The sequence below is a fragment of the Sceloporus occidentalis genome, unplaced genomic scaffold, assembly GCF_023333645.1.
Source record: "Sceloporus occidentalis isolate IW3139 unplaced genomic scaffold, rSceOcc1.0.p SCAF_4, whole genome shotgun sequence".
NCBI classification, from domain to species: Eukaryota; Metazoa; Chordata; class Lepidosauria; order Squamata; family Phrynosomatidae; genus Sceloporus; species Sceloporus occidentalis.
In genome coordinates, this window is record NW_028316984.1 from 25184631 (window position 1) to 25211536 (window position 26906).

The 26906-nt window shown below is 39.8% G+C and overlaps 1 protein-coding gene across 9 annotated transcripts in view; it reads left to right on the forward strand.

The window, feature by feature from the left end:
* The window catches only part of HECW2 (HECT, C2 and WW domain containing E3 ubiquitin protein ligase 2), a 220328-nt gene that overhangs the window by 186153 nt on the left and 7269 nt on the right, over window positions 1-26906 (forward strand). For 8 of the 9 annotated variants that reach the window (XM_089519531.1, XM_089519538.1, XM_089519532.1 and 5 more), the window contains 8 exons: window positions 555-675; window positions 1628-1741; window positions 15375-15527; window positions 18407-18505; window positions 20401-20530; window positions 22558-22704; window positions 23852-23966; window positions 26037-26122. In XM_089519531.1, coding sequence (XP_089375657.1) covers window positions 555-675; window positions 1628-1741; window positions 15375-15527; window positions 18407-18505; window positions 20401-20530; window positions 22558-22704; window positions 23852-23966; window positions 26037-26122 — 965 coding nt within the window. Of the gene's footprint in view, window positions 1-554; window positions 676-1627; window positions 1742-15374; window positions 15528-18406; window positions 18506-20400; window positions 20531-22557; window positions 22705-23851; window positions 23967-26036; window positions 26123-26906 lie in introns of those variants that run through there. The other variant, XM_089519540.1, reaches the window with a different exon arrangement.

Consider the following 26906-nt stretch of genomic DNA (forward strand, 5'->3'; position numbering starts at 1 on the left):
CTTGTTATTAATTTGAGTCCCTTTAGTCCATTGTTATTAAAGCTACAGAACAAGAGCACATACTTAGGGTCACAATAGCTAAGGCATAACTGATCTGTGTTAAGGAATTTAAGCACCTATGTTTAAAGACTATCATATTGAATCAGACCCAAGATCTGCATAGGCCATCTTAGCAAAAATGCATTTTAAAAAAAGAAAAGAAAGAAGAATTATCACAGCAATTGCTGGCCGACCTATAATTGATGGGTAGTATGCATTTCCGCTGACTACCCCCATGCTAAGATTGTCAGCATTTCCTCCCAGTACAGTGCACCCACGTTATACGCAGGCGTGATATACACGGACTTGAGCGTATGCGCTCAAGCTGTGGGGCGCGCGGGGCAGTGCATCCCATTCAAATAAATGGGGCTCAAGCATATGCAGAATGCGTAAGGCAAGAGTCCATTGTAATTAGTGGAACCTATGAAAGCATCGCACAGTTGTCGTTCATCTAGCCTTGAATGTTTCTAACAGAAAGGTCAGTGATAACCTCTCTATTTCTCATGTTTTTGCAGGTACTCAGCGTGCTAATGCTCGAGCTCCAGCACCTTATAAAAGAGATTTTGAAGCCAAGCTGAGGAATTTCTACAGGAAACTGGAGACAAAAGGATATGGTCAAGGCCCTGGGAAACTGAAGTATGTAGAAATGTTATAAAAAGCTGAGTGTGTTTCAGAGGTATCAAAAGTACTGACATTGGTCAATTTTTTTCTAGTATTGAGGAATAACTGAAGTTTGAATTGTAAAACAGAGGATTTGGTGGACTGTTTTGACAAATATTTTGCTCCAGATAGTGATTGCTTCACCACGGCTGGTTCTGGATGAGAAAGAATGAGGCAATTGCCTCAGATGACAGAAGTTGGTGGGACAGTGTCATTTGGCTGTTTCTCCTGGGCTTTGCTTCTGTTAAATGATAGAGATGAATGGTCGCCTTAGATGCCAAATGGCCCATCTTGGTCTCCTAAATTGCACTGCTGGCTTCAGATGTGATAGAAGAGGCTGGCCTATCACCAATATTAAAGTAAGATCCACTTAGCTTCTGTATATAGAATGGGGGAGCAGGTGCCATTTGGTCCTTTGCCTCAGGCAGCGTAATGTCTTGAGCTTGCCTTGCATTCCAGCATTTGGAGACCTCTGCTCTCTCCCTCCTTGCTGCCTAGTATGATAATGGTGCATAGAACAGCCATACTAAACCCAGTACCACTCAGATGGAAATATAGTGTTCCATATTCTGGACCCCCAGGATGATGCTGTCTATATGCAATCCTATATGACTTGCATAGATGAAAGACACTAGCATTGCCTGAGTTGCCCACACAGCTGCTTTCCCTGGGAGAGCACCCATTTTTCTTAAATGGAACAATAACCATCCTTATCTGGAATATTCTAACACAGGATGTTGGTGGAAGTCCAGAAAAATCCAGTGTGAATAAGTCTAAAGAAAGATTAAACTACTGACCCTGATCAAAGATTAGGTTGGGTATGATACGGAGTGGTAATTTATCCAGGCTGTCTAAATATAACCATGAAAAATAAACATTGTAACTCCAGCTTGTGAACTGCTGTGATTCAATTTTTCTCACTGTGCAGATTAATTATCAGGAGAGACCATTTGTTGGAAGATGCCTTCAATCAAATTATGGGTTATTCAAGAAAGGACTTGCAAAGAAATAAATTGTATGTCACGTTTGTCGGAGAAGAAGGGTGAGTAGAAAAGGGAAGTGGCCACCAATACAGTGTGTACTTTATACCATGTTTTGCAGCTGTGTTCAGATATTTAATTGTGCTCTTTGTGGTCTAGAATGAAAAGAGGAAGGATTACAGCCAGGAAATACTTCATATAAGCCTAGAACCAACAGCTGTACATAAATAGTTTCTCTTTGTGACATGTGTACTCCTCCTTTGCAAAGCATCAGTTTTTGTGTGCACATGTTGAACTCTTTCTAAAACTGATTCAGTAGGTAGGGCTCAGTAGATCTCTCATTCAGTAGATAGAGCTCATCAGCTGTTGTGCATTCCCAGTTCTCCCTGTTCAATTTCTGTAGTTATTTCCCCCTCAAAGCCTTTCCAGCAAATGCTTAGGCACTGGATGGGGGTAGGTCGACATTGCAAATTAAGCCTGTAGGGTGAAGTCTGATATGGGAAAACTGCTTGACATGTGTAGGGTCATGGTTTAGAATCCTGAGGTGGTCCTGATTCATGCAGACAGTGTACATATGTAGAACAAATTTTCTACTTTGGACTTTTCTCTCTCCCAGTGCATGGGAGATGATATGGAGGGGGCAACAGAGAGGGAGCTGTGAACATGGTGCTTTCCCCCTTGCATGACTGTGGACAATTGAATATAAATGCCAAGGTAATTTATGGTCTCTTAGAGTGTTACCCACCTTTTTATGTACGCTGTTACCATGTTGGCATTGATGCATATAATCATAGAGTTGGAAGAGACTTCCAGGACCATTCAGTTCAACCCCATGTAGGAATATACAATCAAAGCACCCCTGACAGATGGCTATCCAGCTTCTGTTTAAAAACCTCCAAAGAAGGGGACTCCACCACACTCCCAAGTGAGTGTGTTCCACTGCCAAACAGCTCTTATTGTCAGGAAGTTCTTCCTATTGTTGAAATGGAATCTCCCTTCCTGTAGTGTGTATCCATTGTCCTAGTCTCTGGAGCAGCAGAAAACAAGCTTGCTCCATCTTTAGTATGACATTAGTTCAAATATTTAAACAGGACTATCATAACGCCTCTTAACCTTCTCTTAACCTTATCTTCTCCAGGCTTTGATGCCTTTCTTTCCTTTTGGTTGATTGTTTACACACTATGCTACTTCCATTCTAAATATTCTAAGTTATTAGGAAAGAAGAGCCCCGTGATATCAGTATGATTTCACTAACAGCCATTCACACTTTTTTTCTTTCAGATTGCAACAAATGGCCTAAGTGATGATCTATTCAGGGAAAGTGTGTTTCTCTAACGTACATGAATAATACTTTATTATTTTGCCCTGCTGCTGCCCCCTCCTAACAATACTTCATAATACTAGTGTTGATGGTGGTGGTAGTGGTTCTGTTGGTGCCACCAGGACTTATTAAGGAATCCAGTGTGATATCTGTGTCTCTCTTTACCTTTCCTCATTCTGTCTGAACCACCTTTTGAAGTCTAAAGAAGCTGAATTTTAACCTGTCCTTTTTTTTTTTTTAAATGTAACTTCTATAGAGACCAATTATTGTCCTGCACAATTGCAGCAGTGAGGAAAATACTTTCTAGTCCTTTAATTCCACAAAAAGCAAGCAAATTACAGCTAGGTTGTCCCTTTCCCCAAAGCAATCCCTTGTCATTTATTTATCCCCCTTGCTATTTATTTTTGTATGATTTCTATGAGGGCTGCAAATTCTCTAGCTAAAATGGCCATCTCACTTTTTTGTTCTTAAAAAAAAATCTCCTTTCCCCTTCCATGACACGGAGGCAGGATATAATTTTATTTGAACTGGATAAGGTCTAGTGAGAGTATCATATTAAGAAAAATCATGTTTGTTTAATCATCTGGGAATGGCTTGAAACCACTTCAGTGTCAGTGCTAAATGCTATAATAATGAACAAAGAATCCCCAGTGAATATGGCAAAACAAGTATGGAATGTTCCCCATAAAATAATTAGAGCATCATGAATCTGTTTTAAACGTGATTTTTTTTCTCTAAAAAACAGTACCAGATAGATGAAGGATCCTTAAATTTTTACTCACTATCCCCAAATTATCAAATGAACTCTCTCATCTTTGAGCCTTTTCATATGACAGAAAACTGATGTTATCTAAAAATAAACATTCACTTTGAAAAGACCATATGAAGTAATCACAGCTTCTTATTATAAAAGTTCTATTGCACTTCAATGCATATATGAAGTGAATAGATGTTATGGGTATCCCAATGGCTGAACCTGTAGAAGTAGTCTGTAATTAAAATCGTATAGAAATTTCTGTACATGAGATAACTGATAAATTGTATGCCATCCATCACACAACAGCAAAATGTGAAGAGCCTTCTGTGTGTTCCAAGAGTAAGCCACAACCTATAATAATTCCATGCTGAAACAACAAAACAACTTCTCCTGCAGTTTTTTGTGAGCAAATGTTGACTCTGTTGGCCTTTTTTGAATCTTGTGCCAAGCTTTCATTGTCCAAGAAATCTGATTGTCAGATTGTGGTTGTAGTGAATGAACAGTGCAACAGGAGTCATATTAAATGATTAGCTGAAAGTAGCTGGGTAAAGAGGTGAAATTTAGGATGTTTACATATCTTAGGAGCAAGCTAAATTAATTCTAACTCTGTCTCTTTGTGTATGTATGTCAGGATGGAAGGGGAGAGAGAGATCAGTTGTTGTATACATAACCTCTTATGGCAGCAGCTGATTCAGATTCCCCCCCCCCCCCTGGTATTCTACCTTAGGCACTTCCAGAAACAGAAAGTTCATGAGTTTCATAGTGAGATAACATGATGTTATGTTAGAAAAAAATCAAAATTCTGTGCTAAGGCAAACCAAATTCTTCTCCAAGTAGTTTAAAAATATATTTATAGTGTTTTCACATATTGTTATATACCTCAAGGCTGCTAACAACAGTGAAGCATATCCATAAGGCCTATTAAACATAGGCTAAAACTTTAGCAGCAGCCCACTATCATTATCCCAAATCTTCCTCAAAATATAGTTTTTACAGCTTCCTCTGAGAAATATGCTCTGAAAGGCTTCTTCTGGGAGGCTACAATCTTGAGATTATAATGCTATTCAGGATGGAGGAGCAAGCCAGAACTTGGCAGTAGTGTCTCATCACAAATAGCTAGTTGTTTGTAATCAGTTCCTTTCCTCACTAGCTAGGGTATAATCTCTGTATGCAGGAAGGAATAGCATCTTTCCTTTTGTGACATATATGTAATGTTCTGTCACTGTCATTTAATCATACTCATTTGTTTGATTCATACATATAGTTAAAATCCCACAAACTCTATGCACGTGTGCATGCATGTGTGTGTGTACCTTCAAGTCACCTGTCGATTTAGGGCGACCTCATGAATTATGTAGTGTTTTTAAAAGCAAGGAATACCCTGCTATTATCTAAAATAATAAAAATTAGAAATATCTAAAGCCAAACATTACAAAAGTCCACTGAAGTGTAATTTAAAAAAATCAGTTCAAGAAATAGCAAAGATAAAGTAAACACTGGCTTATTCCCCAAAGGTTTTTAGACACAAGTGACACAAGCCCCACCCAGGCATTCCAAAAGAAGGGTTGCTGAATGTATGGGTGGGGAAGGAAATATGTGAGTCCTTCTCTGCCCCATTGTTGCTGTCTATGTATAAAGACCCAACAATCTGAAGAAGATTCTATGGAGCCTTTCCATGTGACTGCAAATCCTGATTTTGTTTTAAAAGGTCACTGACCATCATCAGAGATCCTCCATTTTACATTGGGTGCAGCCACACTGCAGAATTAAATCAAAGTGACACCACTTTAAAGGTCATGCCTCTAGCCTGCAGAATCCTAGGATTTGTAGTTTGGCGAGGCAGCAAAGCTCTTTGATAAACCAATACCTCCCCAAACACATATCCCTGGATTTTGAAGAATAAGAGTCATGGCAATTAAAGTTAAATTGATTTAATTCTGCACTATGGCTACACCCATTGTTGTTCTTTACACATAATGAAAAGCAATAGGGAAAGAGTGGTGCTGACGTGTGTCTTTCCTCGTGCATTCAGAACAGTTCCCCCTTTTTCCTTTGTTTCTTTGAATGCCTTACCAGGGCTACAGATATGTCTTTAATTAGTTCCTGAAAGACAAACATGGATGGAAGGGGTTCCATAGTCACCTTATAGTTGTGGGATGTAGCTTCACTAAACATGACAGAAAATATCATGTGGTGCATGTGCTGGCTTGTGGCACTGCATTGTGATGCTCGTTTGAACCCAGTTATTCAAAGGTAACTATTTTAGTTACTATTTTAATTGCTTCTGAGAAACAGGAACACAGATAATTCCTTTTTAAACATTGTACTTATAATGCTAACTAATTCAGGAGCCTTTGGCCTATGACTATGGTTAATTACACTTTGCAAAAGTAGCTTTCCAAGCTCTAGGGCAAACTCCATAACCAATAAAGGTAGCTAGTGAAAATCTCAGTTTGGGAGGTGCAGTTTAGAAGGTTAAATTTACTTGTTTTACACAATAAATACTTGCTTCTGATAAGAGGACAAATGAAGAACTACAGGCCATGGTGACAGTAGGATATCCAGGTATGCCCATTTGGCTTTTAAAAGCCACTGAAAAAGCCACTTTGATATTTTGGGGAGTCATAAGTAACTTACTTTAAACACACACACACACACACACACACACACACACACACACACACACACTCTGATATTCTTAGGATGCTGAACTCTGTCACCTCCACAGTATGCGATGCGGCTTTTGATGTTTGTATAGAACTGCAAAATAAGTGCACTTAGCATACAGTTCTGTCCTTTGGAGCCTTTCTTTTTCAAAAGGTTTCTTTTTAATTCATAGCTTTTGTTGAATCAGATGTAGAAAACTGAAGACAGGGAGGTATGCCCATGTAACATCTGGCTTTTTATGCTGCGTTCAATGAACAGGTGCTGTTAATTATGGACAACCTGTCCAGTGCAGAAAAACCCATCATGGAGATGTTCAAACTGTAAAAACAGTTTCAGACTCTGAAACAGGCAAGGCATGCATTCATGAAGGGAAATTTGTTTATGGCAACCAACAAGAGGTTAGTTATGCCACTCACTGCAATCTGCAGTGACTATATGGTTTCTGCAGTAGCCACACCTTTTGACATGCCCCACTGCAAGCTCACACAGGAGAAGTTTCCAGGCTGGGTTTTATCCTTTCTCATCTTGCGCAAACACAGAAAAAGTTTTAATGACATCAGTGTGCTTCTGCTGATTAATGTCCTCCTTCACACACAAAAATAATAATAGTAATAATACAGTATTTGTCAATGGGAGTACAAGAGAAATTATTTCAATTCAAACATGTTAACTTACGGATTTGTAGCCCAGACTATCTTTATTCACTATCAAAACTGTGGGATGAATCACTGTGAATCAGACCAACCTGTCTGCTCCTGAAATCATAGTAGAGGATATATTTGTCTCCTGCTTGTCAACTAACTTACTCATCTAATCAAAAGTAAGCTCCATTCAATTCACTAGGGCTCACTATCCATAGTAAATATGGTTGTAATGTCAAGTAGCTCAACTGGAACTTACTGCAAATTCATATCAAAATCCATAGCTTGTTATTTGTCTTCATTTAGTCAATTCAGTTGTTCACTTACATTTGGTTGGAAGTGACTGATTACATAGACAAATGATATTGCAGATCGGCATATCATCATCGTTGTCATCCCACTTCCCCCCCCCCCCAAGACTGGGACACAAAGTGGTTTACAAATTAAAAGAACAATACAATTAAAAGCATACAAAAGTGGACATTAAAATAGAATTAAACTAGTACAGTATTAAAACACATCACTCATTAAAAGAATAAAATGCAATTAAAAAGATAAAAACACTTACTAATAGTCATATTAAAACAGTTAAGAAAACTGTATAAAACTAAAACTATATACAGTACTTTAAAAACCTTCAAATCCAGCACTACAGAGCATTACAAACCCAACCTCAACTGTTTGTAAAGGTCTGGAAGGACAAAAATGTTTTAACTTGCTGCCAGAAGTACAGCAAGGATATATTCTGGCCTCTCTGGGGAGGGAGTTTCAAAGCCTGGGAGCAGTCACTGAGAAGGCCCCCTCTGTCATTCCCTTTAAACAAAACCGAGAAGGTACTGAGACAGAGAGGAGGGCCTCTCCAAACTTGAATAAGCTCATTCAGGGAGATACGGCCCTTCAAACACTGGACCCAAGCCATATAGATCAAAACCATCACTTTGAATTGTGCCTGGAATTGAACCAGCTAGAAATTATGACAGATTGCTTATTAGTGGGTATCAACAGCAAAGAATATATCCGAGGTATGTCACATGGCATTTCCCAACTTTGAGAGGGAAAAGGGGGGGGGGGGAGTTTGATTCCCCAGATTATGTTGCCAAACTCTCCAGGAATTTGGTAGTACTATGAATTGGACCATAAATGGAAGAAGCTTTGTGTTTTCAGGGGACAGGAAGTGTATTTGAGAGACAGTTTGAGATTATGAGAATACTGGGTATTCTTGTTTCTTTGCCTGTCTCTCTCACTCAATATATTTTGCATCTTGTGCTCCTGGGTGATGGATTAAGTTTACTAGGTGTCAGAAAATCAGACTGCATTCACTCTGCTTACCATATCATCATCCATCTGTCCCAGAATAATCCCCTGTGACCTTATTTTAATAGGTAGTTTAACACTGAAACAGCCAGAGCTTTTGTGAGTGTTAGACAAGAATGCATTAACCTCACATTCCAACACTGAGCTACCTCCCCTCCTCCCCCCGACTTCTGTCCTACCAGAAACCAGCTGGAGAGGGTTTTGTAGCCCTCTAAATCTAATTCAGGGGCTCACTGGGGGCTGTAGTAGGGAGTGAGTATCCCCTTCTTAATTCTATTGTGTCTCCCATGGAAATCCTGTCCAGTATTATTAAAGGTGATATCAATATATTTAACCAGTTCATATTGAAGGGAAGTGAGGGCAAGGGAGGTGTTCCTGTGCCGAATGGGGCAGAGAATGACTGAAGTGTCTTCTCTCTGCCCTTTCCATGGTGCTACAGGGAGAGGGGGGGATATGGACTCGGGGAATGTTTTGGCTGGGGAGGTAGAGGGTAACTCTTCATGTTTGGACGGGGTTCCTATTGAGGTAGTGTGGGGCAAGGGGAGGTATGGCGGTAGGAGAGTGGACCAGCGTTACAGGGGAAGGCGAGATCGATGCTTAATATCTATCCTGCCTTCCTGTCCCTCCCCTAACCAAAGAGACCTGAGGGTCACTCCAACCGTACCACAAACCCTGTCTCTGCTCCTGTGCAATGCCAGGTCTATTAAAAACAAAACCCATATAATATATGACCTGCTTGAGGATAACAACTGTGACCTGGCTTGCATTACTGAGACCTGGCTTGGGCCTGAGGGAGAAGCTGTATGGGCTCAGGCCCTACCTGCCGGGTTCTCAGTGAAGGACCAGACCAGGTTAGGTGGGCGGGGAGGGGGTGTTGCCTTGGTGCATAAGAACACCTTGTCTCTAACCAGGAACCATGTGCATCAAACGTCCTATATTGAGTGTATTTACCTGACCCTGAAGGCCAGAGACAGTCTAGGGATTCTGTTGGTCTATCGGCCACCCCGTGCGCTAACAGACTCCCTTAACGAGCTGACACAGTTGGTCTCGGAGCTGATGCTGGAGTCCCCCAGGCTTTTAGTCCTGGGAGACTTCAACATCTCCTTCGCGGCCAACTATGTTCCATCCGGTGCGGCTCGGGAATTCATGGAGACCATGACAGCCATGGGCCTGTCACAACTGGTCTCAGGGCCTACGCATTCTGCGGGTAATACACTCGATTTGGTCTTTTGTACGGACATGGAAATTCCATGGGCGGAAATATCGAATATTTCCCCCTTGTCATGGACAGATCATTTCCTGGTGGAGGCAAAAATCAAGGCTTCTACCCAGATCCTCCCCGGGGGTGGCAGACCTATTAAAATGGTCCACCCTCGAAGGCTGATGGAACCCAAAAGGTTCCAAGAAGCCCTAGAGGGGTATACGGTTGGAACCGACGGCGACTCTGCTTAATGGATCATTGTGTGAGCATGAAGTATAGTAGGGGTAGCAAACTACCTAGTCTTCTGGGAAATAATTGCCTAAAGGACAGAAATCGCATAGAACATGTTTATCTGCACCTGAATTTATTTTTCCCTAAGAGTTTAGATATATAGAGAGCCAAGGTTCCCTATATCTTTACATGCCATCTAAGTAATTTTCTGTCTGTGGCTGCTCCCAGTGCTCTAAATGAGGCAGATGGTGACTAAGAAAGGACCTTTCAGTTGTGAAACCACATTTATAAAATTACCTTCCTCTGGGGAAGTGTCACCTTTTATGCCAGGCAAAGAACTTTCTATTTTCCCAGACTTTTTAAACCTTTGGTACTGTTAGGTTTTTCTGCTGCTGTTTTCTCCCCTTCTGTTTTTGTTCTGTATAGTGTCATGCAGAAGTATTCATCCTCCCTTTGACTTTTCCATATTTTATTGTGTTACAGCCTATAATAGAAATGGATTGAATTGGCATTGCTAGTATCTGGTATTTTTCAGAGTGTTGAGTATGCTGTGTAGTAGCTTGTTGTTCTTGTTCACTGCTCTCCAGTCAGCTTGGACTGATGGGGTTGCCATGAGCTGAAGTGAACTGGAAGGCAGTTAACAACAGCAACAAACTATTTGATGTACATAAGATACACAACACTTTGAAGGTGAAAAATATTTTTATTGTGTCACAAAAGTTAAGTAAACAGGAAAAAATAAACTTTTCTGATTGCATAAATAATTTACACATGCTATGCTTTGATACACCTCTCATCCAAAAACGGGTTGGTGAGCATACCTAAATAAACATCATCATACAGATGAAGGAGCTATGAGACCAAAGCTGGTGAAAAATTGTGCAAAACCACCATTCTGTGCTGTTTATTTTTTTAAAAATCCCAAACTATGTATATCCTCTGGAGCACAATTAAATGAAATGAATATGTCTCAACTGTGCCTAGGAAGGGCCATCAGTGAAAACACAGTGACTACTAAAAGAGGGCATTAATCAGTGAAATGACCAAGAAGCCAATAGTAACTCTGAAGGAACTGGAGAATTCTCAACAGAGTTTGGAGAAAATGTCTATGGAACAACTGTCACTTGGACATTTACAAGCTGGGCTTTTGGAAGAAAGCCATTGCTGAAATAAGCTGATATCAAACTTCAGTTGCAGTTTACAAAGAGGAACGTGGGAGACATGGAAAACATGTGGGAAAAGATAGAATGTTCTAGCCTTCCTACAAAACTCTTTATAAAACCACCCAGCATTCATTTCCCTGAGAGCACCATTCTCATGGTGAAGCATAGCAATGGCAGCATAATGCTGTGGGGGTGCTTTTCCTTGACAAGCATTGAGAAACTAGTCAGGATTAACTGATTGGATGGATGGAGCCAAATGCAGGGCAGTTCTAAAGGAAAACATGTTTCAAACTGCAAGGTAGTCTGAGACTGAGGTAAAGATTCACCTTCTGGCAGGATAGGGACTCTAAGCACATGGCCAAAGCAACATTGGAGTAACTTAGATATAAGAATCTCTTTGTCTTTATGATCCAGTGAAAGCACAGACCTCAGTCTAATGGAAAATCTGTGACCACTTTTGAAAGTGGCTGTTAAATAATGATCCCGGTCCAACCTGACAGGTAGAGCAATTTTTCCAAAAGGAATGGGCAAAAAATGCTAGATCCAGACGTGCAAACTGAAAAGAGATTGACCCCAAAAGACTCTCAGCTGTAATTTCTCTCCAAGGCATTTCTGCCACATGTTGTTTTGGCTGAATGCTTAGGCAATCAGCAAGTGCCTGGTTTTTGTTTGTTTGTTCGTTTAATCTTTTACCACTATAAAAATATTTTCCCCTTCAGAATGTTGACTATCTTGTTTACATCATGTGGTAACAACAGAATCCATTTCAATTCCAGATTGTTAACACTACAAAACGTGGAAGCCTGTAAGGCACTGTATGTTATGCCTGATTTTCAAAATATTATGTTTAAGTACAGGATACAGAGTTATCAAGCAAATACATAACTGGGCACTTGTTCAGCTCTTATCCAACCCTGCCTCCATGTTAGAAGTGGGAAGTGGGAAGAGCCAGTGGTTTTTAGTGTGCACGTAAACACAAAAATGTGCAGTTGGAGAAAAAAATGCAGCATGATAGAATGTGTGAGAGAACTGATAGAATATGTCATTGAATTGTGGGACAAACTGTGCAATTGGAAAAGAGAGGAAAGAAAGTAGGTATAAGTCATATATAGGACAATACGATACTGGATCAACAATTTCTAAAAGTATGAGTATGCAGAAATTCTGAGATCATTTGACTGAAATGTCTGATCGGGCATTTCTGCAGTAAAGAAATCTCCTTTAAAAGCAATCCTAGCAAAAGCCAAACCTCTGTCAGACATGAGTCTACTCATTTTTTAAATTCAAGACTGCTTCTTCTATCTTTGGCAAAACAAGTGCCTTGTTCTTTGTTTAGCAGATGTCCAGCTCTGGATTAAAACTGCTTGGAACTCATATGTTTGCAGGTCAAATAAAACTTGTGTTACAAATACTTGCTAAAATGGTAGGTGTGGTGCAATGATTTCTGTTTTGTTATCCAAATGGTTATATGAGGTGATAGTACTGTCATTTGTTAATAGTGATAGACAGTTACTAGTCATCCTCCTCATTATCATACCTGTCATCTCTCTGAAATTAAACTTGTGCAATATCCATTTTTATGGGTTTACGCCTTAAATCCATATCTAGCTACTGTAGGAAAAGAAGCTTGCATAGTAAGTCAACATTGTTATTAGGATGCCAGCCACAGATAGTGACTAAACGTCAGGAATAAACTCTTCTAGAATATGGCCACACAGTCCGAAAAAGCCACAGAAAAACTATTACTAAAGAAAGTTAAAAAAGAAAGTGCTAAGGTAGGCTTAAGGCTAAATATTAAGAAAACAAAAATAATGACCACAGAAGTACATAATTTCATCTTAGATAACAATAAAGTAGAAATAGTTAAAGACTTCCTGTATCCTAGGATCAAACATTGATCAGAATGGAGATTGCAGTCAAGAAATCAGAAGACTAGGACTGGGAAGGGCAGCTATGAAAGTACTAGACAAGATGCTAAAGTGCAAAGACGTAACACTGAATACTAAAGTGAGGATTGTTCAAATCTTTGTATTCCCCATGACTATGTATGGATGTGAGAGCTGGACATAAAGAAAGCAGAAATAAAGAAAATCACCTCATTTGAGATGTGGTGTTAGAGAAGTGTGCTGAGAATACTGTTGAGAAAGAGAAGAAGGGTGCAAGCCAGATGGCTGGACTCAATCTGCGAGGCCACAGGCATGAGCATGCAGTACCTGACGAAAGAGGTAGAGAACAGGGGTCTTGGAAAGGTCTCATCCACAGGGGCCTTTTCTTTTGGGGGGGGCGTGTCTGGGGGTGCGGAAAGGCCCCCAGCCACGCCTCCAAGTTATCCAACAGTCAGATAGTCCAGAATGTCCAGTTTGCTGGGTGGTGTTTTGGTCACTGGAAAGTTCAATACTCATCTGCTTCAGGCTTCTTTGTGTTTTGGTTGATGAGCACCAGCAAAGCGTAATTAAAATGTGTAACATATTTAATATTTTTAATAAAAGCATGTTTATACAGATGGATAAAACGTCATCTTTGGTTGCAATAAAAATAAAGTTGGGAAACAAACTATCTACCGGATGTTGCTGGCTGCTGAATATGAACTGAATCTTCATTAATCCTTTTTGTTTATACGCCCATGAAAATTGTCAAGGCAGTGACTTTAGTTCACTGTTGTTTAAGTAACAGCAGATGATCTTTTCAGTGTGTGTCCACTTAAACTGTTATTTGAGAAGTGAATTTCCTCCATTTTCTGCAACTTTATAATGGCTGGCCCAGATAAACAAAAACACCAGATTGAGTTGTAGCTTCCTCAAAGTAAATAAATAGGAAGAAAAATATAAACTAAGAAAAATGGTAGCATCAGAGTAATGTCAGAATTCCTCCTAATGGAAAACGTTGGTTGCAAAGGTTTGATGATTTGCCAGGGTGACACAGTGATTTCTCATTTCCAGTTATGATTTTTTTTAACCTGAAAATTTCATGGTATTTATTGGGATATGCTTTTTTATTCTTGTTTTTTGAATGAGTTGTTTTGACTAAGGATATTCTAAATCTCCCCTTCATGTCTCCTAAGGGGCGAAAACTGATACTGCAAACAAAAGTTGTTTTAGGAAGCAGAAAACAAAAACAAAAAACCCTAACCAAGCATTTCCCCACAAATAATGTTTTTGTTATATGGGGAGACTAAAGCAGGTATAGTTTGCTATGCAGACCTCTCACTCATGCCTTGTTGACTGTAGCATTTCACAAGATGCACCATTTGGTAACCATTCACTGTGCAATAATCATATAGTGTACCACTATGATTGAACAGCCTGCTGAGTTACCTTCAGCAAGGCAGTGGTGAGATTCCATATCTTAAGTCCTCTCTGAAGCTTGGTTTGGAGAAGTCACAGTTCTTCATTAAGAGCTCTGTACAAAGAAATGTACAGTAGGGACCATTTACTCCCTAGCCCTCAAGACACGGGGGGAAATATGGAACACTAACTCACAGCTTTTCAAAGAACTGGAATGGTCCAAAATGGATTCAAGAAACAAAATGTCCATCCTTATCTGAACAGGGAATGCAGACAAGAGCCAGTGTGGTGCTTAGAATGTGTCACAGCAGGACTCAGAGAAGCAGGCAAATCCCGTGAAGGTTACTGGGTGACTTTGAGCCATTTACTCTCTCTTTGCCTAACTTACTACATTGTTATGAGGATAAAATCCATGTAGAAGTGTGCTCACTATCTTGAAGGCAGTAAATAAACAATAAAGTAGCACCAGGCTTGTATATAGCCACCTTGAATCCCATTTTGGGAGAAAGGCAAGATATAAATAAGTAAATAAAATATGGAGAGCCAATTAAACAGGAAACTTAAAAGGTACAAATTGCATAATTGTATGTTTAAATAGGAGACAAACCATTATGCTACTCTGAGTGCAATAATTCAGCATATTCCAGAGCAGAAATCAAAACAATATAAATGCTGAAGTCGAAGGCTTTCGTGGCCGGATTCCATAGTTTTTGTGGGTTTTTCAGACTATGTGGCCATGTTCTAGAAGAGTTTATTCCTGACGTTTCGCCAACAGCTATGGCTGGCATCTTCAGAGAATTGTCTGAAGATGCCAACCGCAGATGCTGGTGAAATGTCAGGAATAAACTCTTCTAGAACATGGCCACATAGCCCAAAAAACCCACAAAAAAACTATAATAGATGCTATTGAATTAAATATTCATTTGTGAAAGTGCACACAGTACATCAGAGGATAAGGATCTTTTATGAAGATGATGGGGAAGGAGGAATTTGTCCTTTACCTAAAATAGTTTTTTCTTTTTTAAAAAAAGAAGAAGAAGAATCTTGTGCAACAGTTTCTGTAATTTATTTTTCGTGTTCAGTGATGTACAATATTTTTATTTTCTCTTTTTCAAGATTGGACTACAGTGGGCCTTCAAGGGAATTTTTTTTCCTGGTATCAAGAGAACTCTTTAACCCATATTATGGATTATTTGAATATTCGGCCAATGACACATACACTGTACAAATTAGTCCCATGTCTGCTTTTGTGGATAATCACCATGAATGGTAAGTTGGCAGAGTCATCATAGTACTGTTATTTTCTGTTGTTTTTATGAAGCATGAGACACACTAATTCTACAATTAAATATCCATGAACTATAAGGTGAAATAGGTGTGCTTATTTTCCTTTTCCAGAATTGGAAAGGATGGTAAGAATTTAGTTTTTTTTTTAATGAGTGTTTTGTGGTATTAGCCAGTCACCTCTAAGCAACAAGCACTCATGTCTGGCAAGAGTAAACTTCTGTAGATTCCTAGATCTCCTAAATTTCATCTTTTCAAATACGATTCATCAAAATATAAAAGCAAACCTGAACTTTAGCCAGTCTAGGGTTGTTGTTGTTTTTCTTTACCAGCTTCTCTTCAGGCTATGAAACAGTTCTAAAATCTATTTCTTGTAAATCAGTTGTAAAATTTGCAGCTATATTTTTTTGTTTCTCATGTGCTTAATCCTTCTCTTGTTTCTCACACTGTCAAAAAAGCTGTGGTTTTGTGGATGACTGGCTGGTTTTTACCAGCTCTATGGGAATCCACATTTCTACTAGAAAGCAAACAGTCACCTACTCTGTCCATTCTTGGAGCATGAAATGCAAAATAACATTAAAGAGTCAAGTCAACTGGAAAAAGGAGATTTCAATCAGTGTTCATTGCTTTTTAGTCTGAGCCCTTTCCATGAATACAGATTAAGGGATGGGGGTGGAAACTGTGACCCATTTTCTTACCGGGGGGAAAAACAGTCCAGCTATCACGAACTGTCTCTAAAGCAGAGCAGGAGTTGTTTACAATTCAGTCTGTGCCATCTCTTAGTAGGTGACTTGGAGAATTTTCTTATTTACACCATTACATACATTACACCGTTATAGCAGTTTGATACCACCTTAGCTATCATGGTTCAGCCTGTCTCTTGCCGAACCCTGGGGTTCGTAGATTGGTGTGATACTTAGATTTTTAGGAAATGTAGTGCACTAGAGTTTTCTACAGAGAATTCTTATTTCACCAAACTACAAATCTTAGGATCCCATAGGAGGGAGCAGTGGCAGTCAAACTGGTATCAATCTGCATAACAATATAGTGTAAATACAATCCTGATCAGCTATGCTTGTAATAGAAGTAAGCAAACAAACAAATCTTAGGCGCGTTACAGACCGCCCCTTTGGGGCGGCCTGTAGGCGCACCTTTCCCCGCCGGATCGGGGCATCAGTGGCCAGAGCGGCAGCCGCTGAGGCCCCGATCCGCCGCTTTCTGGGCTGCGGGGAAGCGGCAAAAGGCCCCTTTCCCGCAGCCTGGAAAGGGGTGTCCTTGGGACTTGAAGCCCCAAGGACACCCCACGGCGGCAGGCAGAAGGAGAAAGGGGCCGTTTGGCCCCTTTCTCCTTTGCTCCGCTGGGCGCAGCTATGTGAAGGCTGCGCCCAGCGGACCAAACGAGGAAGGAGCTCCGAAACAGAGCTCCTTCCGGGGTTGTGGAAAGGGCGCCCTAGGCGCCCTGCCGCAACCCCAATACGTCACAACCGCGCCGCCTCGTTTGGAGGCGGCGCGGTCGTCACATATCGATGACGGCGGCTGTGTGGAATGGCCGCTGCCATTTTGTGCGCGCACAGCGCACACTAGGGTTAGGGCGGTGCGGAAGCACCACCCCGCCTTAACCTTAGTACGTGCTCTGCACGTACTTTTAAGCCTGTATGTAACGGGCCTATGTCTGTAAACATAATTTTGTAGTAGTTTGAAGGTTGTACCTGCTATTTCATATCAACAACATGTACTGCTAGTGAGCTTTTCACAAATGTGATCCTGTAACTGTTTCCTGTAGGCTTTTTCAGTATCCATATTACCTGTCTGATTGCTAGCACTGTACAAGGCCTCTCATTCTTTTTCAAGTCCTCCCTCCCCATTCCTGTTCCTCTAACAAGAAGCTGCATAGCAGGCATAAATCCAACTGAAGCATTTTTCACACATACATCTCCAGCTTTGTAAAGGTCTGGGTTTGTTTGTTTCTTGCTGTCATTCAGATGCCAAAGACATAGAGAATAAAAAGTTATTGATTTCGTCCCTCCTGTAATTTCCTCTGATCAGGAGTGTGGGCGCATGCTGTTGAACCTAATAACTTAATTCAGAAGAGTATGTGTCAGATCTAAACACAAGCTTGGGAAAGATACCATTTTGCACTATAGGTTCCCCAGTCAGCATGGGCAGTGCAAATTGATCCTGTCATTGAAAAAATATAAAGCTTAGTGTGTGCAGAAGGAGGGGAAATATTGCAATAGTTTTTTTTTTTGCAGACATAAACCTGGATCCAGAGATTCCTTGTGTGAGCAAAAAGGCACTTTGGGTTGTAGAAGGCCAGGGTACAGCTACTGGAGGCGGACATGAGGACATTGCTCCACCAATAAAATAATTCCCCCCTCCCTGAAATTTTCCTTCAGTCTCCAAATGTCTGGCATTGCAGGCGCTTAAAACTTAAGGTGAGCATTTAGAAATAGAGTTTAGGCATCCAAAGTAAAGGAGCAGGCCAAGTGACCCAGGAAATATAAGAGTTCTAAATCTGAAAAGTCTTCCATATCTCACTCTCTGAAATGCTACACATTGGTGTTTGAAGGAAAATTACATTTGTGGGGGCACAGTGGCTATTTGGGAAAGCAATGCCCTCATCCCCTCTTTGTAGCTTCACCCCTGTACAATGCACCCCTATACAGTATAGTGGTCATGGAGCAGTTTCTTAAAAATGATCACATGGGAAAGTGATGGAAAATACTGGTTTTGTCATGAATATGAACTCCATGTTTCTCCTAAAATGATTTTGTTTAAGGAATTTTTGTGGCTGATGTTGTAAAGGATGGTTGCTGAATCCACAGTAAACCTAACCTGATTTTTTCATTTCTTGTTCATTTCAGGTTCAGGTTTAGTGGTCGAATCCTTGGTCTTGCTCTAATACATCAGTATTTGTTAGATGCCTTCTTCACACGACCATTTTATAAAGCCCTCCTCAGAATGTAAGTAGAAGAATGTTTCAGATCCCATACAAACAGGAGAATGTGGATAGACAGGCTGAAAATGTCTTGCTTACCAAATAGGTGACTGTATAAAATAATAGTCTAAGGGCCCAAACAGACAACCCAAAATAAAGGTGCTTCGGGTCACATTGGGGGTATGCTGTTTAAATGATGCATGCATCTTAAGAGGCTGGAAGCCACGCCAAAGCCATGCTCCAGTCATAAGGATGTGTGTGTGATTTAAACAGCATACCTCCAAAGTGACCCGAAGCAGCTTTATTTTGGCCTGTCTGTTTGGGCCCTAAGTTTAAGGTAAATGAAAATCTAATTAGGATATTAGTGACTAATTAGATTGTAGCAATTGTTTATAGTCAAGAAGGAAGCTTAACTTGGTTGATCCCAGTGACTGATAAGTGGAACACCAAACTCCTACACTCATTTCGGGACACTTCCCCCCACTCAGCAATTTCTAGGGATTCGGGCATCCTCCAAAATGCTGTGTGAGGGAGGGCACAGGGAAGTGTATCAGGGCAGGGAAAATGCAAATACAGTAGGGCTGCTTTGTACAAGTAGAAGTGCTCACACAAGAGATCACTTGATCCAAATTCATGCCTGCCATAAATTATTGTATTCTTTTATTCTTCCACAAAACCTTAGATTTGTGTCTGTGGGGTTTTTTTGGGTGGTGGTGGTTTGACAGGATGAATTTGCAATGGCCACATAGAGCAGACAAGAAAATTGGAAGGCAGAAATAAAAGATTTTTCTCACTGGACAAGTTGGCTGTGCCTTTCTGCATATTAATAGAGCTGTCTGATATTCTTTTTATATGAATGATTTAATGGGATGTGAACAGCAAATTAATTTAGTCTTCAAAGTAGTCCCAAAGTTTTGAAGATGATGATGTGTGGAGGAGTTGAATAAAAGTAGGAATGTTACCAGTCGGTGCAACAATTTACTTTGTGAAGATTTAACAAACAAACACTAAGTTTGAACAGAGTAGTTATGTCAGGGGCAACCACTGCCACCATGGGGCAGTGAATCTATCCTGGATTTCATCACCTGTCCTCCTGCAGCTGCTTGTGAGATGAACAAGAGATCTTGACCACAGTGAAGCACAAGCAAATATCCCATTCAACTGAGAGCTGCTGCAGAAGTCACAGCAGTAAAATGCAGAGCAGATTCATCACCCCCACATCAGCAGATGCACCAGCCACCTTTGGGTTATGAAAAAGTTGAGCATCAGGATCTCTATAATCATAGAGATTTCTGTACCTTTTTAATGTTTTCTAAGATGAAGTTACAGTTCTTGTGAACATGGATTTGTTCCCTTAAGGACCTGAACAGACAGGCCAAAATAAAGCTGTTTCGAGTCACTTTGGAGGTATGCTATTTAAATGCCACATGCATCTTAAGAAGCCAGAAGCTGCACCAAAGGTGCACTCTAGCTCTTAGGACTGGAGCATAGCTTTGGCACGGCTTTTGGACTCTTAAGACACATGCATAATTTAAACAGCATACCTCCAAAGTGACCCGAAGCAGCTTTATTTTGGCCTGTCTGTTTGGGCCCTTAACTTAGCATTGGTACTAGAAGCTGCAACAAAAAATGTCTGTGTGTGTGTTCCAAATTAACGTTTTATTATTTGTTTAGTAGAGTTATTTAGAATTTTGGGATATGTCTTTGAAAAAGAAGCCTTGCACATTAGATAAATAACTATCATTTGGAAAGACTAATTCGTTCAAAAGAGTCTAGTGGTAATAGTTCTTTAGGTTCTTCTCTTTTCCTTCCTAGCATTGTACAAATGTCCTGTCTAACTTCTCTTCATCAGCCCATACAGCCATTATCACTGCCCCTGCTATCATTTCCTTTCTTCTAATTTCTTCTTGTTTATGTTAGACTGTGTGACCTGAGTGACTTGGAATACCTTGATGAGGAGTTCCACCAGAGTTTGCAGTGGATGAAAGACAACGATATACATGATATCCTAGATCTCACATTCACTGTAAATGAAGAAGTCTTTGGACAGGTGTGAAACAGTATTTTTTTTCCAAATATTTTAATAGAGGAGGTCTTGTGGCACTTATCCTTTCTTGCCTTTCTTAAAGGTTACTATATCTTTGCTGAAATGTTGTGATGTTATTCTTTCTGCAGATTTCTTCTTTCAATAAGACAGTTATTCACATAGATGTTTAAAAGTATGGAATATTCTCTTACCTGTCCATCCTAACCTTCTTGTCTGCAAAACTGCCTTTGACAATATGCACACTGTTACAAGCAACTTGAAAATCCTATCTAATTGGTCCTTTGTGAAAATTTTTCTAAAAGTTATGCAAACACCAGAGTAGGAATTTGCCAGATTCACAGCTCCAAAATCTCCTGAAAGTTATCAAGGTTGCCTGTTCTTTATCCAAATTGATGAGGGTTGTTTAGCATTGAAATTAGCAGGTGCAATATAGAAACACTTGTGTGACCTATTGCCCATTGAAATCTATGAGGCTAGGTGCACAACTATGTGTTTCTATCCAGGGGTTTTAACATGGACTATGGGATCCCTGGTTCCTTTGCTTCACTGTGTCTGAACCACTCCATTGTGGGGACAGTACTTCACTCATTTAGCAAGAAGTGGAATTCAGACATAGCCATGTTAGTCTGGAATATCAAAGTGAAGTCTGTAATATTTTATAGTACCATTGAGACTAACTGAGCGAAAGAAGTTGTAGCATAAGCTTTCATAGATCTGGTCTGTATCTGAGAAAGTAGACCAAGGATATTACTGCACATACCCTGTTCTTACTGCAATTGTACCAGTTAAAACAACACAGAAGCAGTTGGGGCTGCTTCTGCCATTTCACTCTCTTCCAGACCCCCTCCCCTTAATCTCGCCCCCCTGCCATATGCCTTTCACTTTTTCACACAATTACAGAGCTTTGCTATTGTGGCTTAAGTTTTTTTAAGAAAAAAAAAGAAGTAGAGAGTTAAAAAAAAGGCTCTCAGCCTGCTTGGAGATTCAGCGAGAGGGAGGTAGGAGCCGAAGAGACATGGACACCACATGACTGCAAACATTGCAGCTGCCATGGCACCATCGTTTCACACCTGAGGACTAGTACAGTTGGGAGCTTATTGATGGGTTTCCCCTATCAATGAAAAAGAATGCCCTAACCATGCTTCGGGAACAGAGCAGCTATGGGTCGGAGGTGGCGATGCGCAATAAGTATCTCCAAAGCTGCTTTCCCCCCACTGTAATCATGGGTTAAAAGCTGTGTGTAATAATCTCCCAAGTCGATGAAAGCTTATGCTACAACTTTTCTTGCTCAGTGTCAAATGTGCAACAAGATCCCTTTGCTTAGTAGGAAGTGGGCAAACTTTCTTACTTTTGAAGCTGGAAAAGAAAGCTGCCTTTTTGCAGCCAGCCTGATTCATATGAAACTACTTGCAGTTTTGCTGCCTAAAAGGAACATTACTAGTCGAGGCTTCACATAACAGCACATTTTATTATTATTATTATTATTATTATTATTAAGCTGACACAAGGAGGTGTGAATTGAGCCACTGTTCCTAACAGATGGGAGCCAGTGTGATGTAGTGGTTTGACTATTGGACTGCAACTCTGGATAAATGCATCTCAAGCATAAAAACTCACTGGGTGCCCTTGAGCAAGTCACACTTTCTTAACCTCAGAGGATGGCAATGGCGACCCCCCTCTGAAGGAACTTGCCAACCATTGCAAGTTTGAGATAAGAGGAGCCCTGGTTCAAAATTCCTTTGTGTCCTTGTGTGTGAATTCTTGTTGCAATGGTGTATGTTAGGAAGCTTCATTTAAAATCTGCAGAATCTTGTTATGCAGAATTTAAAGGCTTCTTTGTATCTCCCACCTTAGAAATTTCTTGCCTTGCCCTTGATAGTGTTGGCTCACTATCCTTTTGAGCGGCCCAAGATCCAGCAGAAGCACTTTAATCAGACATTTGAGGGAATTATCACAGACTGCTTTATATATAAAAAGTTATGTTTGCAATAGATCTTCATGTGACATTTTGGTGGTTGTTTGCCTTTAAGATTACTGAACGAGAACTAAAGCCTGGGGGTGCCAACATCCCAGTCACAGAGAAGAACAAGAAGGAATATATAGAGAGAATGGTGAAATGGCGAATTGAGAGAGGTGTTGTGCAGCAAACAGAGAGTCTAGTACGAGGCTTCTATGAGGTAAAAAAAAACAAACCCCAAACAATAGCACTCTTAGTTTGTTCCAAACATATTACAATATATTTAATATCCCCACACTTATGCCATTTAACACATTTATGATCTACAATTAATTCTTGTCCTGCAAACCAGCTAAATTTTACTGAGAAATATTGTGTTGTCTTTGATACCGTTGTGTGTGGAATTCATAAATAACATCACTGAGTCAGGTCCCAAGGTTGAAAATGTAATGCTTATGGCCAGTCTGAGGGCAACATTTTGATGCTGTTCAATTTACTATTGCCTCCCACCCTGTTACAATTAGTTAAGACTTTCTCTGTTTGCTCTCAAACTGTTTGCTCAGTATCTTCTTGAGTCAGAGATTGGGAAGAGGTGCCTGATCTCTGGTAGGTGACGCCAGTTTTACAAGATGGTTATTGCTACAAAAAGGAGCAGTAGCACCTCTCCGGCATTATTGTCAATACCAGTTGGGTTAGATTCACTGAATCAGTGGAATTTATATTAGTGTTAATCTACCATTTAGCAGTTCATTCAATGGCCCTACGTCTGTTGGGATTAGAATTACATTTGGCATAGTGCTAACAGTAGCCTTTCTTGGAGACCAAAACTGAAGCATTTCCCCAGTCTCTATTGACTTGCCACTCTGTGAAATCTGTGCTAATAATGATTTTTTAAAAAAAATATATGCAGCATGAGTTAAATGGAAGCACCACTTATATTGTCATACTATCAACAATAATTCCTGGGTGCTGGCTTAATATCTGTAGAGCAAATCTTGCTGGAACATCTAGCACTATAAGCTGATATATTCCTTATGCTAGATATATTTTATTATTATTTGTTAGGTGATCCTCTTATTATTGCTAGTATATTATATAAAGAATCTCCAACCAATATATACTATTTAGTAATTGGCAGATTTAAAAAAGAAACTGCAGATCATATATGTTGGATATGTCTGTTTATTTATTTATTATTTTTATTTATTATTTATTTCATTTCATTTCTGTGCCACCTTTCTCCCAGAAAGGGACCCAAGGCAGATCACAAGATAAAAACATTTTTAAAGACTGTACAATAAAACATTTAGAACAATTAAAATCATCTAGATAAAACAGTATGTATATATATCTTTTTTCCTTCCTAGGTTGTTGATGCAAGGCTGGTATCTGTATTTGATGCAAGAGAACTGGAGTTGGTTATTGCTGGCACTGCAGAAATTGACTTAAGTGACTGGAGAAACAATACTGAATACAGAGGAGGTGACATTTTCAAAACTATACATACATACATTTTGGTCACAGCTAGTTGTGGTGGTGACAGTTTGAATTAAACAAGAAGAAAGGGGAGTGTTTTTTTCTGATTTTTAGAGAAATCTAGTAAACTATTCTAATTTTAGAAATTAATCTCTTGCAATGTAATTTTAGAAAGCCTGTGCTCACGTTTTAAGCTCTATTCCAGAAGGCTTGGACATTTTCACTTAGCTTTTGGAATGGGGTGAGCATTTCATTTGATAAAAGGGCTAAAATCTAAAACAGCACAGCTAGTAATATGTGAGACCAAGTAGGTTAATCTGAGATATAAAGGTACACTCAGGCTTAATTTGTAGCAGATGGTAAAGATGGCTAGAGATGGAAGAGGTTAGGTTCTCCAGTGAAAGATGAGAAGCCTCCATCCTCAGAGATTTTTCTATGACAGTTATCTTTAAACTAATTGACATTTGGAATTCATTTTTAGATGTTTTAGAAATATTTCATAATATGTTAAATGAACCGATCGGATCAGGCCCTTGCTAAGATTCATTTGAAACATCAGGGTACACAACTGAACACTTGTGCACTGATTTATAGAAGACAAAAGGAAATAAAGATACTGAAACATAGAGACATTTATTTGTAAAAGGCAGTAGTGTGTGTGCGTGTTCATTCCAAGGCTGTCCAGAAAGCAAAAGTCCAGAATCACTTTGGGCATACAGTACAGTACTTGGAATCCTATCATAACACATTTAATGATAACATAGATGTTTAGATTGTATGTGGACTGTTTGTAGATTTAAATTGTAACATAGGTATTTATGATTGTAATAATAGCGTCCATGTCTCATTGCCTATTCCACTCTTAAAAGGTATTACCCTCTCAAGCCAGCTCTTAGAAAAAGAACGACTTGTAAAGTTTATAAAAAGAATTATTTGATACTAACCATGGTACAAAATGCCCATCCTGTCAGACATTTACATGGCCTTTTCTGTCTGAAAATAATTTATTATTCCCTCTCACACACTCACACTGCTGTTGGGCCCTATATTTCTCCTTCTTTTTTTGGTCATTCTCTGCAGTTCAATATATCACTCATTTAACCTGATCTTTCAGTCAACATAGAAATGGCAAAACCTCTCAGTAAAATTAGTCAGCTAATTCTAATCCATGTTCAGAAACATTTCTGCCAGGCCTTTATTTGATACACACACTGGAATCAATGAATAAACCCTAACCCATTGTAGCTTGAGTTTCAGCAGGAAAAATATTTGTTCTTTTTAATGCCATAGGATAAGAACAGTTGCACATTTCAAATTTCCTTGTTTCCCACTCTTGTTATGCCTCCTGTTCTGCCAGTCTTTTCTGGCATTATAACACCTTTCTAATGTGTCTTTCCTATACTGTATCAGGAATTTACTTTCTGCTTCCTCTTGTGCTAAGTTTCCTCTCTTGCAACTCCATAGAGGACTATGATCACATTTCTTATCCCTGCTTTCTCTATCCGTCTTTTCCTAACCTTTTATTGTCCAGATGCCCCAACGTATCCATCAGGAATCTATCTGTACTTTATGTTTTGTACTCCTGTGCACATGTTCAAATGCAAAATGGGCATGACTCTTACCTGAAGGATATGTATATGAAATTTTGGAAAGTGTCTCCTTTAAATGGTTTAGAAATTATTTTCCATTTCCCATTGTCACACATTTCAAACATTCCATCTCATTTTACAAAAGCATGCCCTTTGGTCGTGATCACAGTGGCATGTCTTTTAAAAAAAATCTATATAAGAGTACACAGGAATAGAGAAACTGTCCCTGCGCTACAGTGATCAGGATTTTGAGTGTACAGTGGCTGCAATCTCACTAAATAAACAGCAGGAAAGCCTTTTTTCAAGCAGTTCTTAAAAACACTAATATCGACCAGTGTTGTGAAGACATTAAGAAAGAGAAAGGGGGAAAAAACCTGTAATCACTTTTATTGAGATGGATAAATCCTGATGATTTTATTTCACATTCCTATATCCTTTTTGTGGCAGAATACTCCCAAATAACATGGTTTTAATTGTGACCAAACAGGGTACCACGACAATCATATCGTAATCCGATGGTTTTGGGCTGCTGTAGAAAGGTTCAACAATGAACAGCGACTAAGACTATTGCAGGTGAGTGATCAGTTGATATGTGTAAAACATTTTCTCTTATTTTGAACTGTCCAATTTAGACTGGCAAAATTAAGAAAATGTAGAGTTTCAAAAACAGATGAATGTCTTGAAGACTAATGCTAGACACTTGCCATTATAAATGAAAATGATATTTTGAAGCACATTGGCGGCGTGTGTATTGTTGCATTTTCTCCTCAGAGCTCTCAAAGGCAGACTCTTTTTGCTTAGTTAAGGAAAGCGGAAGAAGTTTCAGTCTCTATCCCTCCAGCATGCCTTGCCCCACAGAGTTTTAGTAAGTATTGTATGTCTTTGAACTGGGCACCTAGTTAGATTGTACTGAGGAAGGCCAAACTCCTCAGTCACCAGCCATTCAGGGCTGTCAGAAGCAACCTGCACTGCTCCCCTCCCATCCCTGCGGTGGAAGGAGGAAGGAACAAGGAAAATAACAGCTCTAGAGTCTTTGCATGCTAAGAGAAAACACTGGTGCCACCACTGTCTTTACTTCCTCTTCTTTCCATAATGATGAGAGTATAGAAGTGTGTGTGAATTAATATGTGCTCACTTATAAGGTGTTTATGCCACCAGCTTCTTTTAGAAAAAGAGATGACCCTACTGGAATGGAACAGTGTGCTGACAGCAGTGGGGCCCCATTTCTACTACTTGCTTCTGAGCCACTGAGCTTTGCCACTGCTGGCTAGAACTGATTGTGAGATTGTCTGGATGCTGACCTCCATCGGAAAAAGCAAAATGTCCCCTTTTAGTCAAAATGCTTTTTATGCCAGAC